Here is a 19856-nt window from a genome sequence, read left to right as displayed (position 1 = left end):
CCCTTTCAACTAATTCAACTAATTGCCCAATTGCACAGCCCCAAGAGCGTGCATATCATGAATGCTGGTTCTCATTTTTTTTCTGAGAATCTACTGAACCTACTGGTAACTTGTTTGCCACGTAGCAATAAAAAAATATACTAAAAACCTTGATTATTCTGGTTAGTCACATTGTACTGCTATTATTTTGGACAATACTGTACATACATACATATATATGCACTCACATATATATGTGCATAAAATATCAGTGCTCTCCTAATAGTGTAGTTCATTTCCACAGCATCAGACTACCCCCTAGTGGACAACAAAACACTTTGCACAAATTTCAATATTTCGGCATCACAAATAACAAACAGCTCAAACAGTTCTATGTTCGTCAAAAAATGACTTTGGAACATTGTTCATTTAACTGCTTTGGCAAAATATGACAATGCAAGATCTGCATGCCGACATCCAGAGCTTTTATTAGTTATTGTTTTAGTGTTAAGCAAGTATGCTGTTCATTTGACTTATGTTTTTTGTTGGGTCACTAACTAGGGATAACTATAACGCACCACAATCTATTCAACACAATCTATTAAAGATTTATTAAGTGATACCCTCATCAAGAACAGTATTTTTTGTAAGTTCAGAGTATTTATTGCTTTGTAATTCATACTGTCTAAACTGTAAAACAAAAATGATGATATATGTAGTTAAAACTATACGCAATGGCATGTATGAAAAACTTGATGGACCACATTGCTTAGCACACAAAGAAGAAACTGGGTGGGTCAGATGACCAACAATGGTTTGGTTTATCATCAACTCCTTTATTCAATTTCTACTACTATATTTTTTTTCCCATTGTCAGTGTTGTTGCCTGGCAACACATTACAAAATAAGTATTTTATGGCTAAACCTGGGCTACTCCAGACCGCTCTCTGATTTCAAAAGTCTACCAAGCCCATTCTCACAGCTTTATCATATAATTTGATGTCTGGGTGCCAATATCTTTATTAGACTGTCTGTTTATGAACAAACACTAACCTAAAAATACCTCTCCTGAACGATTAGAAACAGAAAGATGCCCAGAGAAAAAGCACTGGCAACAAACAAGATGCATTACTGGCACAGATCACACAGGGTGAAAAACAAAGAATAGGAAAATTTGGCTGCCTCACATTACAGAGAGAAAACCGAAGACGACGAGTCTCCCGCCAGTTTCTATTTTATGTTCTGGCAGAAGCTCTGATAAACACTTTACGCACAAACCATCTGACTATCGTCATGCTAAAAGAAAGACCTCTCCCAAAAGGTCTGTCTGAACTGAAATTCACATATTTCACAAGTTTAAATAATATCAATAATTCAGTGACATCTGCTGTTTGTGAGGAAAATGATCCTTGGCAGCCACACTCTTTGACTTTAAAATTAGTTTGGGGAGAGAATTGAGCATGGCTAATTTACCGCTGTGCTGGTGGGGACAGACTGAGAGGGGAAAAAAAGCAGACAGTCAATGTGTATGTGTCTGTCTGTTTATAAAGTATGACATTGTGTGGCCACTGGATGGTTGCAAGAAAATTAAGTGAACCCTTGGAATGGCAATGGATTTCTGAATTATGAATTCTGATATTATTAGTTAAAACCACTGATCTATATAAATGACTGGATTGCGCATGACGTCACAACTGTGAAGCCACCGCGCCGCCATCTTGGTATACCCAAACGTTCCATTAAATCAATGGACGCGATCAGATTTTAATGATAAAACATCACTTTACTAGTCTTCGTTTTTATATCTGAAGTTACCCTGTACATTATGACAACACAAACGTCCTAAGCATGTACATAGTTATTTACTGAAAGTTGTACATTTTAGTTTTTAATCAGTAATTATACATTCATCTTCATTACGGTAATAGATCAGCAGACAGACCGCAGCATATTTAGAATTAATGACAAACGTGCTCATTCTGAAATCTAAATAAATGATCATACTTTGTACCGTATGTGCATGCAATAATTAGCTGGTTTTATGTTATCTAAACTTACAAGTTACCTAAACTTATTAAGAGAAATCACGCTGACCGTGTAGCTAAATGTCAAAAAAAACTTTATTTATACCCGTGTCATTAACAGAACGCAGCAGACACACTCACCTTAACGGTTTTTTATAAATCCATTTTCCTGCCCGATTAAAGCATAAACATTGCAAATAACACCAGAATTAACCATTAATTTACGTACACACATCCTAAACATAATCTTGCGTGACTGATACACTGTAAAGCGGGTGAATTTAAAACATGATTTTGAATGGAAGTCAATGACGCCGTCTGCCGGTTGGGTATACCAAGATGGCGGCTCGAACTCTGCGCTGGCTTCACCTCACGCTGTTAAGTTAAGCGTTCTATGCGCAATCCAGTCATTTATATAGATCAGTGGTTAAAACAGACAAACACAGTCTGCTCAAACAAACCAAAGATTTCACACAATGTAAACATTCAGAATAAAATATATGAATCCTTAGATATAATGGTGGGTTAACCCTGTGGCAAAAGTAACCTTCCTTAAAGGTGCAGTGTGTAAATTTTAGCGGCATCTAGTGGTGAGGTTGCAAATTGCAACCAACGGCTTAGTCCACTGCTCACCTCTCGCATTTGAAACACATAGAGAAACTATGATAGCCGCCACCGAACAAACATGTCATCATCGGAGACAACTTAGTAAAAAAAGATTGTCCGTTAAGGGTTTTTGTAGAAACATGGCGGCACAAAATGGTGACTTCCATGTAAGGGGGCCCTCAGTGTATGTAGATAAAAACGTCTCATTCTAAGGTAATAATCACATAACGGTTCATTATGAAAGGTCTTTATACACCCCTGATAATATAGTTTTGTATATTATGTTGCATTTCTGTCAAGAAATCCTTCTAAAATTACACACTGCACCTTTAAATGTTTATTGTAATAAAGGATCAGACCTAAACAACATGTCAGGAGAAATTTAGCACCATTGCTCTTCAAGAAACTCTTCAGAAATATTCTTTGGTTGTCTTGTGAATTACTCTAATGAGGTCATCCCAAATCTGAATCAGGTTGAGGTCAGCACTTAGACTGGGCCACTCCAGAATGTGTATCCTCTTGTTGAAGCAATTCTGCTGTTTATTTACCCCTGTGAATATGGCTTGCTGTGTTGTTGCATCACTTAACTTTTGAATATTGTATCAGGCTTCTTGCGGCTATGAAAGCTGCATTCTTGTGTGGTGTTTTGCATACAATAGATATCTCAATAGATGTTAGCAAGTACCATGTAATGTAGAAGCATGTACACCTATGGATTTGAATATGTTGTCCACCCTGCCATGTGAATGTTTGAGTATGTGGTCAACAAAGACATTTTATATTAATTTGTCTTTCCTACAAATGTATGACCAATGTAGGCAAAAATCCAGTGGTGTAGTTTATCCAGGGGTTCAGATGTTTTCTTGAAACTCTATCTGCCTAATCATCTACCTATGATTTACTAGTTAAAATAACTTACCTTAAAAGTAGGGTTAGCTCCCATCTCCAGCAAACACTTCACTGAAGAAATGCACAGGTTCGAGGCAGCAATGTGCAAGGCGGTGCCAAAGTCAAAATCGCTGCAGGTTGAGTCCACCTCTGAAATCCCAAAGCCCACATACGGTCAGATACATCACACAAACACTTTCTGTTTGTTATTGCCATGGGATTCAAACTGTGATTATGATTTTATGCTTGCTGTCATTCCATCACCTCTCCTCACCTCCTGACTGCGAAGCCTGAAGAACCACTCGGATGAGAGGGGGAACATCGAAATATGCAGCATAGTGCAGAGCATTCATGTTTGTCCAGCGACTGCGTAGGGATGGTTCGGCTCCCAGAGAAAGCAGCTGACGAGCAAAACTGGCTGAGCTCTCAGCATCACCTGCAAACACAAATGTAAATCACTTTCACAGTTTCTACAAGGCCTGACAGAATAAGATGTCCTTGCTAGGATGCAGAGATGGGAAGTAACAAATACTTTGTTACTGTACTTAAATAGATTTTTTTTGGTATCAGTACTTAACTTCGCTATTTATTTTTCTGGCAACTTTTTACTTTTACTTCTTACATTTTCCCACAAATATCTGTACTTTTTACTTTTTACATTTTCAAAACAGACTCGTTAGTTTTAATGTATTTTTTTGTTTTATAAAAAAATAACTTCCCATGCAATCTCTCCCTCTCTCAGCCCCTGCACGTGCCCGCGAGTCCATACGTCTGTGCAGCTCACATCTCCGATACTGGCACATCACACAGGTAGGCAGTAGCCATTCCCAGCTCCCAACTGAGTTGTATTTTTTTTGGCTTGTTGTTTAGGTGTGTGATGAACAAAATACTAAACTTTACACCTAATTAGCCACAAAACAAATTTATTTAACTTGTTTTCTTGCTAATAGGCATGACTAGTAAGTTAGCTAAAGTTTTGCTAAAGCAATAAGCCTATACCCTTGCCTATATCAATATACTGTACTTGTCCGTTTATAATAGAGACACTACAAGTGGATACAGTAAAATTTGCATCCAATGTAATCATAATCACCAGATCCAAATTAGGCGTTAACAAATTTGAATGCGCTAAAATCTGACAATGCACAGCAGTTGAATGAGCTAAACAAAATAACTAAGCCATATCACCACAGATCTTTCCAGATCTTTTCTCCTGAAATGTTATGTTTAAATATACAGATTAGCATATTTTGGTTAATTTAGAATAAATTATTTACATTTACAAACAGACGAAGGGTGGTAGGCTTAACTCTTTCGCCGCCGTTGACGAGATATCTCGTCAATCAAGAGAAAACGCTTCCCCGCCAATGACGAGTATTTCCGTATTTCCGCAATACCGCTATTATACCCTTCCGCAGCTGCATGTCCGTGTCTGTTTTAAAGATCGCTCTGAATGGAATCTCTATGAAAAGTCTGTCACAAAAATTGAATTATCTCTGCTTTTTGCTCAAAATGTGGTGTTTTTGCAGAAACCTACCCATATTCAAAAGCTGATTACTAAAGAACTACTGAAGGTAGGATGAAACATTTTTTGTTTGTTTGTTTGAAAGCAGAGGGTCTGTTCTTTCATTTGATATATTGTATGTTTATATATTTAAAGAACAACATTTTCTGGAAGGCATTAAACTTTTGTGAAAATCATGAAAAACGCTGGTGCTTGGCTGGCAACTTTTTTTTAAAAACTCTGGCGGTGAAAGAGTTAAAAAACACCATCTAACTGTGGGTTTTGGAAGTTTTTTTCATTAGACTAAAATAAGACATGAAATATGAACAGAATCTGTGCAACTTCGTTCGCTTGGTCACACCACAAGGTGTCACTGTAGCCTAAATGCTGCAGCACTGGCACTCAGAGATTGATTGTTATGTCTGAGGTGAAACATCCCCCCCCCCCATTAGCCTACAGACAAAGAAATGAATAAATTAATTAATGTGAAAAAAAATATATAAATAAATAAATGTGAAAATAAATAAAAGTGGAAATAAATAAAAGTATAAATAAATAAATAAATACATTAATAAATAAATGTGGAAAAAATACAATTAAATAATAGCCTGGCTAACACCAGACCAGTCTCATAGATGAATCCACCCTTACACTAAAGGGGATCGCACACCTGCCGCGCAGCTAAGCGTCGCGCCTAGGAGAACTCGGAGGTATTGTAAACCGGAAGTGCACATTAAATAGCGCGAGCTTCGTCAGATTGCATCTACTTCAAAATGTAAAATATATGTTAGCAGACAATGTTAATCATTAATGATGTGGGACACATATGATGTTATATAGACCCGCCTTTCACGTAACCCCATTTGTTCAGGTCCCATCCATTGACCAATCGGCTATCCTAACCTTAACCACGCTGTGATGACCTCGCGTGATTACCAAAGAGCTTTTATTATTTTTGTGAAGCAGACCGCAGTAGGTTTTTGAAACTCCCGTTTATGAGAAGTTGAGACCCCCCCCTAAAAAAACAAAAACTCTTCGGATCTACATGATTCACATGGATGACCTTTTTCAATTCAAAACGGCGATTTTCGCCGAAAAGCGACTCGTTTGCAGGTATGCTATTTTGTTTTTAAATTACAAGCAAAATATTTTCTCTTTAAATCTCCTCAAATTCATTCTAGCAAAATCAATCCTCGTTGAGGCATTAGGGGGTTGGGTCTTTATCTCCTCAGGTGTGAATGCCATTAATATTCATGACCACTGACCCTCCCTTGCATATTGCCTTTACACAACAAGTGTCTAACAAAAGTTCAATCTATATATTGTTTCATGTAAATTAGTGGGTAAAATATTATAATTTTTTGTGTCAAATTCCCAACTCTACAAGATCCAGTACTTTTTTGCTTGTGAACAAATGTTTAGTAGGTGCTACTTGGCCTTACTTTTTTTCACTAACCATGCATATACATAATTTACTTTAAAATACAAACATGTACAGACATGTTATTCACATTTTATTTTAACACAGTTTGTGCTGAATACAGTGTTATGTGAAATTAGCCACTAATATGTTTAAAACAACTGAAAAAAAAGATGTAAGACTTTTACTTGAGTATTTTTAAACACGACTATCTGTACTTCAACTTTAGTAAGGGATGTGTGTACTTTTCCCATTTCTGCTGGGATGTCTGGTCTTATATAGCATACCAGTATAATAAAAAGCATTAATTAGTGTTGTTGTTTTTTTCCAAACGTGAGTATATACATGCATGCTCACCTATTCCAGGAGCCCCTGCTTTACAACTGTAGTGAAGTAAAGTCATGTCAGTGAGACCATCTCTGTCATTGACACCGCAGCCTCTCTTCAGAATCTATAGAGCAATGCACACAAATCCCATTTGAATAGAAATACCAAAGACATCCAGATAGTAAAGACTTAATGCAGAAAGATACACATAAGGGGCCCTATCTTGCACCCAGCGCAATTGACTTTGTCAGTGACGCATGTATCATTTTGTATTTTGCACCGGCGCACAGCGGGTTTTTCCCTCGACAGACGCACGTCAGTAAACTAGGGAATGAACTTGCGCTCCCTGGGCGGTTCAGCGCAAAAAAGTAGGCGTGTTCCGGCGCAAACCATCCCTGATGCTATTTTGAAGTTTCAAAAAACAATTGCGCTACTAACCAGAAAAAACTAGTCTAAAGTCAGTGGCGCGTTACGTGTAGTTCATTATGCTATTTTAAGGGCGCATGCTTGACCATAATGTATAGCGTGCACAAAGCGCATTGCTTATCTAATCCACACAGATGCAACAGTTATTTTTGCAAATCAATAATTGTTACAATAAAAAATACATGAGATAAGGGAAACCATTGTGGTGAGCATTGTGGTGATAGTTTTTATGTATTGTGTGTCTGCGTTAAAAAATTCTCATGCAAATAACGATTAAAATATTTTCATAAGTTTGTTGTGTGGTTGTATTACGTTTATTTTATGTAAATAATAATTAAAATGTTTTTATAAGAAACCTTAATGTATATGAACTTGATTTGTAAGTGTACTTTGGGGTTGGGCCTTGCTTGCGTTTCCGATTTCAAAGCCCCCAAACCCTTTCAGCAGTGAGGGTGGACGCAGCGATGTCCTCTGCTGGCGTCAGGTCATGTGTAGAGACAGATCCACCTCCCGTTACACGGCGTGTCCGATTTATGCTGGCAAGCTTGGGATTCCTCGTCTCCTGACATCATTGTAGCACTTGGCACAACGATGGGGAAGCCAGCTGATGAGACAATTGTGGCTATTTCCTCTCACGCCTGTTTAACCTACGCTGATTTGGGCGGGTTTCTCCCATCCCCATACAAAACAACTTCTCTGTCTTTGACTGCTCTTACAAGAACGTGGGTCTCCTCAGCTGTGAACTGCTCCTGGCGTGCGCCTGGTAAATCCGTCATTATAAAAGCAACCCGCCATGGAACTTGCGCCCTTGCGTTTAAAGGGAATGTTGGATAGCGCTCTGATTGGTTTATTTGATGTTTGACATTACGCCCAAACCACACCTATGAATAATTAACCTACTTCAGACCAACCCTTTATTGATTTGCGCCTGGTGCAAGACTTATTTCTCCCGCCGGGAAAATAGCAACAGCGCCCAAGATCTGCCCACAAAGTCACTTGCGCTTTGCACTTGCGTTTCAGATCGTTAAAATAGGGCCCAAGCGCTTTTCACACCGGAAATTGTTAACCCTGGGTTATTCTAAACCCCGGGTTAAAGGAATTCTGGGTTATCTGTTTCACGTTTCACACGGTTCATTTTTAACCAGGGGTTAAGAGATAACCCTGGGAATTCATAATCTGACGTTTCACAATGTGCATATACCTAAACCCTGGGTTAACATTTTCATTTGCATATTTGTGGTATAAACAGCCATGATTGGATAAAAAGATGTCAAACTGACTGTATTAAAACTGCGCGCTGTCACTTTAAATAACCACTTGTCTCGCGCTTCCACATCAGTGACAGAACAGGTTGAATGTAAACGTAAATCTCTCTTGGATGTTTTAAGTCTCCTGGGATGTAAGTTTTACTCAAATTCAGGTGCTTTCAGTACACAAATGGTGATATGAGGTATCTGTACTTCAGTTTTTAATTGGCTGTCCATTGCTAAGCATCAAATCACAACATTCCAGCCCTGCTTTGTTTCACACTGCATGCATTTGGCATGCTAAATTTTAGGGATAAAATTACCTGCTTCTAAATTACAAGTGTGAAACGCTCTTTAACCCAGAGTTAAAAGCACGGTTTAGAACAAAGATAACCCAGGGTTAAGCGCAGTGTGAAAAGCCCTATACTGTACACTACCTAGAAAACACTGCAGCCCACATATCCTGAGACTAAAAATAGGGATTGGGTGTGTGTGTGTGTGCACGTGCGTGCGTGTGTGTGTGTGTGTGTGTGTGTGTGTGTGTGTGTGTGTGTGTGTGTGTGTGTGTGTGTGTGTGTGTGTGTGTGTGTGGTGTGTGTTTTATGGTATAAGGCAACTCAACTGAAACAAAATATTAAATCATTTCGTCTCTCGTTTTGTTGTGCATGTTATTTTTAATACAAAATATTTGTTTTCAAAATCTTTCAATAGAATGCAAGTTATCTTAACTTTTGAAAATAAATCTGCTTTCTCCTGATGTAACAAAGCTAAGATTGGTGTGGTAAATTGAATATGTAAATATCAGAAAAAGACCAATTGCATTTTTAAAAATTTTATGTGAGACACCTTCTTATAACAAAATTGAACGCAATATGATTTGCTGAAAGGTCATAATTACAACAAGCTCACTAAAAAAATCCATCTAAGATAGGATACCCAAAAATGTATTAACCCTCAAACACTTTTTGATTTCTGTTTACACTACTGGCCCTTGGGGTCTATATGACCCCAAAATTGAAAGCATAATTGTAAGAAAAAAGATTTTCTCAATATTACAGGCGTTTGATTGATTTAACACTCAAGCATTCAGCTAAGCAGGTTTTGATCATTCAAAAGATAATTAAGTGTAGCTATTAGCATATACAAAACAACAAACGTCTTTAGCATAGATTATCTTTACCATGCTTCAAAACGCAACGCAGCACAATGTCATTTAAACATTTAAATTTACATGATATAAAATCAGGGCCGGCCCGAGGCATAAGATTCATAGAACAAGGAAGACATCAGCCTGTTTTAAGGACAGTGAAAACAGCGGTTTACAGATAAGTAAAAAAACGCGTTTTTTGCATGTGAAACATGAACACATGTTTTATTGCACACTGTTAACACAATCAAAGCTTCAAAAACACAGAAAGAACGGGACTTTTAAAAAAAAAATGTTACATACCTTTAGAACAACCGAATCAAGCACAGCTTTTTGTGTATGTAAAGATAGATTATTTAGGAAAAGTCACAAAATGTTATATCTCTGAGATGAAGGGAACATTTTTTAACTAATGAAATGTCGTTTGGGGTCACATAGACCCCCCCAAGGACCATTTGAGGGTTAAGGGATAGTTCACCCAAAAATGAAAATTCTGTCAATCATGACTCACTCTCATGTTGTTCTAAACTTGTATGAGTTTATTTATTCTGTTAAACATACAAAAATATATTTTTTATACAACACTTTCTGTTTCTCGAATCTAATTGGCTAAGAGCCCTTCCCAACCGTGCAATTTTCTACTGATAACAGTAACCTTTTCACTGTTTGTATCATTCTGCCACCTACTGGTCATTTTAGAAGTGAGGGAGGCTTTTTAAAACACTTGATGCATACCCTCATCTCTGACTGGAAAAAGCTGCCACCAGAGCAGATGGTCACCCACACAAATCCACGGTCACAAAGGCTGTTTTTCAAACACTTTCCGTGTGTCTTAAGGTCTTTACACACCAGGAAGTTTTTCGTGCGCGTTTATTGTCGACGTTTAACGTCTCGTGACTCAAGAACGAGCCCCAATGTGAGTTGCGCACACCCACGCATAAAGCGCGAGGCGCAAAAGGGTCATTTTCAGAAAAACGCCTCGGACACTTTTTTTGGTTGTCCGCCCAATGAGATTGCCGCTTTTGTTCACGTGCCTGGCTCTGCTGAAGTTCCAGTAAAACACGACTTGGTGGCGCTCAAGCACAAAATGGTCTTGCAGAGCACGTGGAGCAGGTAAACACACAAAGAAGATGCATCGAGGCTGTGGAGGTTTATGAAGGTGTCGGAGTTCCTCACATCATCGACTGAATTTCGAAGGTAACGTGATATATATTAGAACATTACAATACATAGCTGTGTGGGCTATATGATTAGATTAGATTCAACTTTATTGTCATTACACAAGTACAAGGCAAGGAAATGTAGTTTAGGTCTAACCAGAAGTGCAAAAGCAGTACAAAAAGTGTAGGATATCAGTATTTGCATAGGTGCAGGATTATGGAATACGATGTAAAAACTTACTATGGGTGGTACTATGAACATAATATACAGAAATTTACAAATGGATATGTACATAATAAACTAAATGTAACGACACAATAATGTGGAGGAAGCAAGCGCAGGCGATCAACACAGATTTCTTAAGAATGATGGTAAATACAGTGAAATAACAGAATGAATGACTGAGTCCAGGATGTTGGCAATGGTGATCGAAGGTCTACGGTGGCGTGATGAGTGTTGAATCGTGAAGTCGGTGAAGAGTGTGATGATGGCCAGTGGATATAACCAGGAACAACCAAACACTCACACGGAGACGACAACACGAACACAAATCCAACACGACGACAAGAGACGATAATCCAAGTGGTAATCAGCAACATGAAATGAGGATCTGACAACAGGAAGAGAACTGGGTGAGTATATGTAGCTGCAGGGTGATGAGGATCAGCTGGAGCGAGTAATCACTACACAGGTGACAACACTTAATCAAATGAGCACATGGACACAACGTGAGTACAAACACAAACACAAAACATGACACGGAGGAAACATTAAATTTCCTACCGTGACAGTACCCCCTCCCCTAGGAACGCCCCTTGGCGTTCCCAGCCTGCTTTACCTGAAGATTGTAATCATCAATAAGGCGGTGATCCAGTATGTCCCGAGCAGGAACCCACCTTCTCTCCTCCGGACCGTAACCTTCCCAATCCACCAAGTACTGAAAACCGCGTCCCCTCCGTCTAGAGTCCAGAATACGATTAACCAAATATGTGGTCTCCCCATTAACGATACGAGGCGGGGGGGGGGACCGGGGCAGGCGGATTAAGACGGGAGAAAATCACCGGTTTAATTTTGGACACATGGAACACGGGATGAACCCTCCTGTACGCCGGTGGAAGGCTAAGACGCACAGTTACCGGATTAATGATTTTGGTAACAAAAAACGGGCCAATAAATTTGGGAGCAAGCTTATTCGAAACGGAACGCATCGGAATGTTCTGGGTTGAAAGCCACACTCTTTGACCGACGACGTAACGGGGAGGCTTCGACCGGTGGCGATCGGCCTTAGCCTTGGTGCGCGACCTTGCCTGGAGCAGAGCTCTACGTGCTCTGGTCCAGGTGCGGTGACACCTCTGGACTAGTGCGTTTGCGGAGGGGACCGACACCTCGGATTCAGTACTAACAAAATTAGGTGGTTGGTACCCTAAACTACACTTAAATGGAGACATGCCCGTAGATGACACTGGCAGAGAATTGTGTGCGTACTCCACAATTGAGAGTTGTTGACACCAGGATGAAGGATTGTTGGAGGCCAAACACCGCAATGCCCTTTCAACATCCTGATTGGCTCGCTCGGTTTGACCATTGCTCTGGGGATGGAACCCCCCCACAGTCGCCCCTAACAATTTACAAAATTCTCGCCAAAATTTGGACACAAATTGGGGACCCCTGTCAGAAACCACGTCTGTCGGAAGGCCATGTATACGGAAGACGTGGTCAATGACGGTTACCGCTGTTTCCTTGGCTGATGGCAATTTGGGCAAGGGGATGAAATGAGCCGCCTTCGAGAACCGGTCCACTACGGTTAAAATCACCGTATTACCCTTGGAGGGTGGGAGGGCGGTAATAAAATCTAGCGAGATGTGGGACCAGGGTCTCGAAGGGGCGTTACCCCTTCTAAGGCAGTCAACACCTTCGATTCGACCTCCCAACTGAGCGCGGAGATTATGATGGTCTCCGGTAAAATGGGCTCGGGAGTAGCAGTACGATCGGAACGCTCAAAAAGACGGGATAAAGCATCGGGTTTGATGTTTTTGGAACCCGGCCGGTAAGAAAGTGTAAAATCGAAACGACCGAAAAACAATGCCCACCGAGCCTGCCTGGAGTTAAGTCTTTTAGCAGTTCTAATGTATTCGAGATTCTTATGGTCCGTCCATACAATGAAAGGTACACCCGACCCTTCAAGCCAGTGACGCCACTCTTCCAGTGCCAATTTGACGGCCAACAACTCCCGATTGCCAATGTCATAGTTAACTTCCGCAGGAGATAAACGATGAGAATAATACGCGCAAGGATGAACCTTTCCGTCTGAGGATGCGCGCTGGGATAACACTGCTCCTACCCCCACCTCTGACGCGTCGACCTCCACTATGAATTGACGTGAGCGATCAGGGGTGACAAGAATAGGAGCTGACACAAAGCAGCTTTTCAGTTTGGCAAACGCAGCCTCAGCTGCGTCTGACCACCTGAACGTCAAACTAGGGGAAGTCAAAGCGGTCAGAGGTGCGGCTAGTTGGCTGAAATTGCGAATGAAACGGCGATAAAAATTGGCGAACCCCAGAAATCTCTGCAGGGCCTTGCGAGACTCTGGGGATGGCCAATCTACCACAGCCTTAACCTTCTCAGGATCCATGCGAACACCCTCAGTCGAAATGATGTGTCCTAGAAAAGAAACAGACTGTGCATGAAAAACGCATTTCTCCGCCTTGACAAACAATCCATTCTCTAGCAACCGCAGAAGCACTCATCGTACGTGTTGCACGTGTTCCTGGAGAGACGAAGAAAAAATCAATATGTCATCCAGGTAAACATATATGAACTGATCGACCATGTCTCGCAACACGTCATTAACGAGTGCTTGGAAGACTGCCGGCGAGTTAGATAGCCCGAAAGGCATCACGCAGTACTCAAAATGGCCACGAGGGGTGTTAAAAGCAGTCTTCCATTCGTCCCTCTCCCTAATGCGGACCAAATGATAAGCGTTACGTAAGTCCAATTTAGTGAAAACGGCCGCTCCCTGCAATTTCTCAAAAGCTGAAGACATAAGCGGCAAAGGATAAGTATTCTTTACCGTTATGTTGTTCAACCCTCGGTAGTCAATACAAGGTCGCAAGGATCCGTCCTTCTTTCCCCACAAAAAAGAACCCCGCCCCTGCTGGAGAAGAGGATGGGCGAATGAACCCCGTTGCTAGAGAACTGGATATATATTTCTCCATGGCCGCCGTCTCTGGAATAGACAAGGAATATAACTTGCCCTTAGGCGGAGAGGTACCTGGCAATAACTCTATCGCACAGTCATAGGGACGATGAGGAGGAAGAGAATCAGCCCGCGACTTACTGAACACCTCCTTCAGGTCGTGGTACTCCGCGGGCACGTTAGTCAAATCCACTGCTTCCCCCTGAAACACAGACTTAGAAACATTAACACCAGCAGACAAAAGACAAGACAAATGACACTCCTCGCTCCAGCTAACCACAGATCCGAGACGCCAATCAATCCTGGGGTTGTGTTTATGGAGCCAAGTGTGACCGAGAACAATGGGAGTCTGAGGTGAGTCTGTGATGAGGAATGAAATCTTCTCCGTATGATTACCAGATGTGATGAGTGAAACAGGAATGGTGGTCTGGGTGATGACTGGAAGCTTGTGTCCATCAAGTGCAAAAGGTGCAATGGGGTGTTTGAGGGAGGTGAGAGGAATCTTGATTTTACGTGCGTAGTTGAAGTCCATGAAACTACCCTCGGCCCCAGAATCCACCAAAGCGTGCTGATCCAGTGTGTTGGTGGACCACCGTAGTCTCACCGGAAGGAGTGTCGATGTAGATGAGGTCTTCCTGGCAGAGATCCCACCCGATAGTAGCCTCAGATTTACTATCGGGCTTGATCTTTTACTGGGCAGCGCTGGATGTGATGTTCTGGGCTGCCACAGTATAAACACAGTCCAAGGGATCTCCGCCTGATCCTCTCCTCCCGGGAGAGCCGAGCTCGCCCCACCTGCATGGGTTCCAGATCTCCAGGTGGGCTGACCGCAACCTCTGGCCGCTGATGCTGAACCTCTGGACTGGTTGTGCGAGTGGTTCTCCCCCTCCGTCTGGCGGCCTGGTCTAGCCGGTTGTCAATCCGGATAGTGAGATCGATTAAACCATTGAGTGAAGAGGGAAGTTCCACGGCTCGAATCTCCTGTTGGATGCGGTCAGCCAACCCATGCAGGAAATGATCCCACTGCGCCTCTTCGTTCCACTTACACTCCGCCGCCAGGGTGCGGAACTCGATGGAATAATCGGACACGGACCTCTCCTCCTGACGCAGGTCCGCTAACAGTCTGGCCGCCTCCCTCCCGGCGACGGAGCGATCGAAGACCCGTTTCATCTCCTCCGAGAGGGCGTGGAACGAAGCACAGCAGCTGTCGTGGTTCTCCCACACCGCCGTCCCCCAGAGGGCAGCCTTCCCCGTCAGCAAGGAGAGCACGAAAGCCACCTTCACCTCCTCGGTGGTGAACGTGCGGGGCTGCAAGGCGAAGTGCAAAGAACAATGAGAGAGAAATGATCGACAAAATTTCGGCTCACCCGCATACTTCTCCAGAATAGGGAGGCGTGGTTCGGACTGGGGAATACCCCCGGTGGCGATCGGCGGTGTGGGTGGCGTGGGGGGCGCAGTGGGTGACGGTAGATGTTGTTGTTGAGCCTGAAGGGCGAGCTCGGAAACCTTCGTCACCATTGCTTGAAAGGCTCGACCCATCTCATCAATCGCCTTGTCCTGGCGATCCATACGACCTACAGCTCTCTGTAAAAACTCTTCTAGATGAGATGGGGAGCGATCGCCTGCTGCTTCCATGATGGTCAGATCCTTCTGTAACGACACAATAATGTGGAGGAAGCAAGCGCAGGCGATCAACACAGATTTATTAAGAATGATGGTAAATACAGTGAAATAACAGAATGAATGACTGAGTCCAGGATGTTGGCAATGGTGATCGAAGGTCTACGGTGGCGTGATGAGTATTGAATCGTGAAGTCGGTGAAGAGTGTGATGATGGCCAGTGGATATAACCAGGAACAACCAAACACTCACACGGAGACGACAACACGAACACAAATCCAACACGACGACGAGAGACGATAATCCAAGTGGTAATCAGCAACATGAAATGAGGATCTGACAACAGGAAGAGAACTGGGTGAGTATATGTAGCTAAAGGGTGATGAGGATCAGCTGGAGCGAGTAATCACTACACAGGTGACAACACTTAATCAAATGAGCACATGGACACAACGTGAGTACAAACACAAACACAAAACATGACACGGAGGAAACATTGGATTTCCTACCGTGACACTAAACAGAACAGTAGTGAAATTAATATTTAAGTAGTGCATGAATTAATTTGGATTGTAACTAGTCAGTTAAGAGTGCAAGTTATTGTGCAGTGAATAGTTATTCTTATATTCAGTACATAGTACAGGGGTGCAGACGATGCAATTCAAGTAGTCCAGCAGTGCAAATGAACAGGGAGTATGAAATACACAGTCCAGTAGTGTATTGAACGGACCAGTAGTGCAAATCTACATTATAACTGTGCAAGTAATAAAAAAAATGATTATTGGTGCATTACATTACGATATGTAATGCACTGAAATTGAACAGTGATTAACTTCATACCATGGCATGTTCCCTGTACACCGTGTGATATCACATGTTTTGTTGTTTGCACCATATACTTCATTGTGTGAAACTGGAACCTGTTGTACACAAACGTGGTCAATTACACTGCTTCATGTTCAAAGAAAAATATTTGGTTATTATATTCATTGCTTCTTCCTATCCCCAAATAGCTTGGAGATATCTAAAATGCAAGCCAAACCAAAGGTCGGGTTTTAGGAGGTTAATTTGAGTTCTGTGTATGAAGTAATACTCGACCACAAGGTAGATGAACTAGTAACATCTTTACCGCGTGTCTCAGCATCCATGCATCATACACAACATCACTTCCTGCTTACGTACACAACGTGTTACGTATCACAACATCCCCCTTTCTTTACATACTCAGACACTTAAAATATCAGCAGAACTTATAATGTCTTTACCTGTTCTGAGTATAGGGAGCACCATCATTAATAAAACATAAAACGTATTAACACACTTTTTCTTCAATGTTGACCAACATAACATTCAACATATATTCAGGAAATTTCTTTCTACACAGTTATTATTATTATCTCTTTATCATTGTACATAGTCCTCGTAGTGTGCTGGTTTAATTATAATCCTTCCAGATGTTGTGCATATTGGTTTATTTGTCTTTGTTTTGGAAGATTGTGTGATTTTTCTTTCAACAGGGTCTTTATAGCTTTGTTCCAAACACCTTTGTTTTTGGTGGCTCCATGAACTGTACATTTTTCTGTGTTTCTTGTGGTTGTGTGGTGTACATCTCTCTGAGATGACTCCGGTTACGTCTAATTTTGTTTCCATTTGGTGTCTGTATCAGATAGCTTTTTGGCTCCTTACATCTTTCCACAATAGTTCCCGGGTCCCATTTTCTCCTCTCTTTGTCAAGCACTCTTACGTACTGTCCAGGATACAGTGGAGGTAAGTTTCTGCCGCTACTCTGATCATGATGTGTTTTCATCATTATGGTTCTGTTTTCCAGGTGTTGTCTGTGTTGTAGTTTGCCTGGATCCCCATGACTCTGTAAGAGGGTTGTGACTGGTCTGCCAAAGAGTAATTCGGCTGGCGATGGTAAGTCACTATCAATGGGAGTTGCTCGAACCTGAAGCAGAGCCATCTGTGTGTTTCCCTTGTGTTGCATTGTTTTTCTGATGATGGATTTAATGTGTCTTACATGCCTTTCAATGAATCCATTACTTTTTGGGTAATGTGGTGAACTTGTGGTATGCTTAATTCCCCACTCCATTATGAATTTTTTAAACGGTTGCCCTGTGTATTGTGGTCCGTTGTCTGTAACTATTTCATCTGGTCTTCCAAATAGGGACATATACATCTGCATTTTCTGTGCCACTGCATGGCTGCTTACTGGTATGGGCATTTCGTCAACCAGTGGGTACTTGGAATATCTGTCCAAAGTAAGTAGGAACTGTTTTCCTTGAATCTCAAATATGTCAGATGCCATGTATTGCCATGGTTTGGATGGTACTTTGTGTGGAATGAGTGGTTCCTTTGGGTGTGCATCTTGATGTTCTGCACATGTGCTTCAGGATTTGCACATTTTCTCAATGTCTGTATTTATTTTCGTCCAGTACACACTCTCTCGTGCCAGTCTGCGTGTTTTTTCTATGCCTTGGTGGCCTGCATGAAGCTGTGTGAGAATTTCATTAGTCATTGTTTCCGGGACAAGCACCTGTCTGCCCTTGAATATAACTCCAGCTTCTATGGCAAGTTCATCTCGAAAAGACCAGTAACTACACAGATCCTTTGGCAGGTCCTGTATCTTGTCAGGCCATCCGTGATGGATGATTTCTTTTAGTGCACTGAGTTTGGGGTCTTTCTCAGTCTCGGTTCTGAGAGTCTCTTGTTTTTCCTGGGAGAAATGTATTATTGCAATGGTTTGCTGCGTAGGATCCTCAAATTCTGTATCGAGTCCGTATACGTTCATCCAGTTCGATGTCTTCATTGTTTTCTGGATTCGGCAGGCGACTGAGGGCATCTGCTAGGATCATTTGACTTCCAGGGCGGTACACAACATTGTAATTGTACCCTTGTGTCTTGATTAGCATGCGTTGTAGTCTGGGGGGAGCGGCATGCAGAGGTTTTGTGCATATTGTGACAAGTGGTTTGTGGTCCGTCACAACAACAAATGATTTGCCATACAGGTATGTATGATATCGTTGCATGCCATACACAATAGCAAGCATCTCTCTCTCTCTATGTTGCTATATCTTGACTGGCATTAAGTCAGTGTCTCTGAACCGAAAGCAATGGGTCTATTGTCTTGTACTAGTGCAACACCAATACCTTTCTGTGATGCGTCCACCTCCAGTGTGAGGGTGGTTGTTGGGTTGTAGTATTTCAGACACGCATCCACAGTCACTGTTGCTTTCAGCTCATCAAAGCACTTCTGATAGTCATCATCCCATGCCCATTGTGAGTCAGTCTTTAGCAAACCCCTTAGTGTGTGTGCTTTCTCTGCAAACCTTGGTATGTAAGGTGAGAGGTAATTCATCATGCCCATAAATCGGTGGAGGTCATCTTTGCCTTGTGGTGTTGGCATCTTCTGTATGTCTCGGACTTTGGCTGGGTCTGGCATGATACCTTTGTCTGTGTACAGGTTTCCAAAGAATGATATGCTCTTTTGTTTGATATTGCATTTATCACTGTTGAACACCAGGCCCTTTTCTACTGCTCTTTTCATCAGGTTTTGTAGGTTTCTGTCGTGTTCTTCCTCATCAGTACCACATACAGCGACGTCATCTGCTATACTTATTACACCATGGAGACCTTCTAGAATTTGGTCCATCCTTGCTTGGAAGAGATCTTGGGATACGCTAAGGCCAAATGGTAAGCGTCTCCAGCAATATCTGCAGAAGGGAGTTCGGAAGGTAGTCAGAATTTGTGACTCCTCATCCAGATGTATCGACCAGTATCCAGCTTTTGCATCTAGCTTGCTAAATACTTTTGCATTTGCAAATTTTGGGTTTAGTTCCTCTACAGTTGGTATCTTGTGAGGACACCTCTTCAAGCTTGCATTTAGCTTCTGCGGGTTTGTACTGGCACAGCATATTGAGAATTCCATAACAGGGTATTATGTCACCGGTATACGACGTCAGCTTTATGTTGGATGGTGGTTTCAGGTGTTGCATATTTTGTGGTGCTGTTCCATACATCTGCTGGAATGTACGCGATGGGAGTGTGTTTCCTGATGCACCGGTGTCTATTTTTAGACGAAGTGTGTATCCCTGTCCTTGTAAGTGTGGTGGTTTAACATTCAGCGTTGTATATGCTTCATCTCTGGGTGGCTTCACATGGATGCTATGTAAACACTTTGCACTGATGGTGATGGAGTAAAAGTGTTTTTGGTATGTGCTTACATCATCTTCTTTAGTATTGTCTACCACATTGATGCTGGGCTCATCCTTGTGCTTGTAGTCTCTTCTTGGGTATGTATGTCTTTGGTAT

General features: G+C 41.8%; 1 protein-coding gene across 3 annotated transcripts in view; it reads right to left on the bottom strand.

Annotated features, from left to right (window-relative positions):
• Window positions 1-19856, bottom strand: part of LOC141365295 (CAP-Gly domain-containing linker protein 4-like) — a 110412-nt gene that overhangs the window by 65724 nt on the left and 24832 nt on the right. For all 3 annotated transcript variants that reach the window (XM_073869489.1, XM_073869490.1, XM_073869491.1), the window contains 3 exons: window positions 6779-6872; window positions 3772-3933; window positions 3529-3647 (listed from right to left, as the gene is read on the bottom strand). In XM_073869489.1, the coding sequence (XP_073725590.1) occupies window positions 3529-3647; window positions 3772-3933; window positions 6779-6872 (375 nt within the window). The remainder of the gene's footprint in view (window positions 1-3528; window positions 3648-3771; window positions 3934-6778; window positions 6873-19856) is intronic.

Source organism: Misgurnus anguillicaudatus, chromosome 7 (genome assembly GCF_027580225.2).
Source record: "Misgurnus anguillicaudatus chromosome 7, ASM2758022v2, whole genome shotgun sequence".
NCBI classification, from domain to species: Eukaryota; Metazoa; Chordata; class Actinopteri; order Cypriniformes; family Cobitidae; genus Misgurnus; species Misgurnus anguillicaudatus.
The sequence above is the reverse complement of the archived record's forward strand: the minus strand, read 5'-3'. Positions and strand labels throughout refer to the sequence as shown.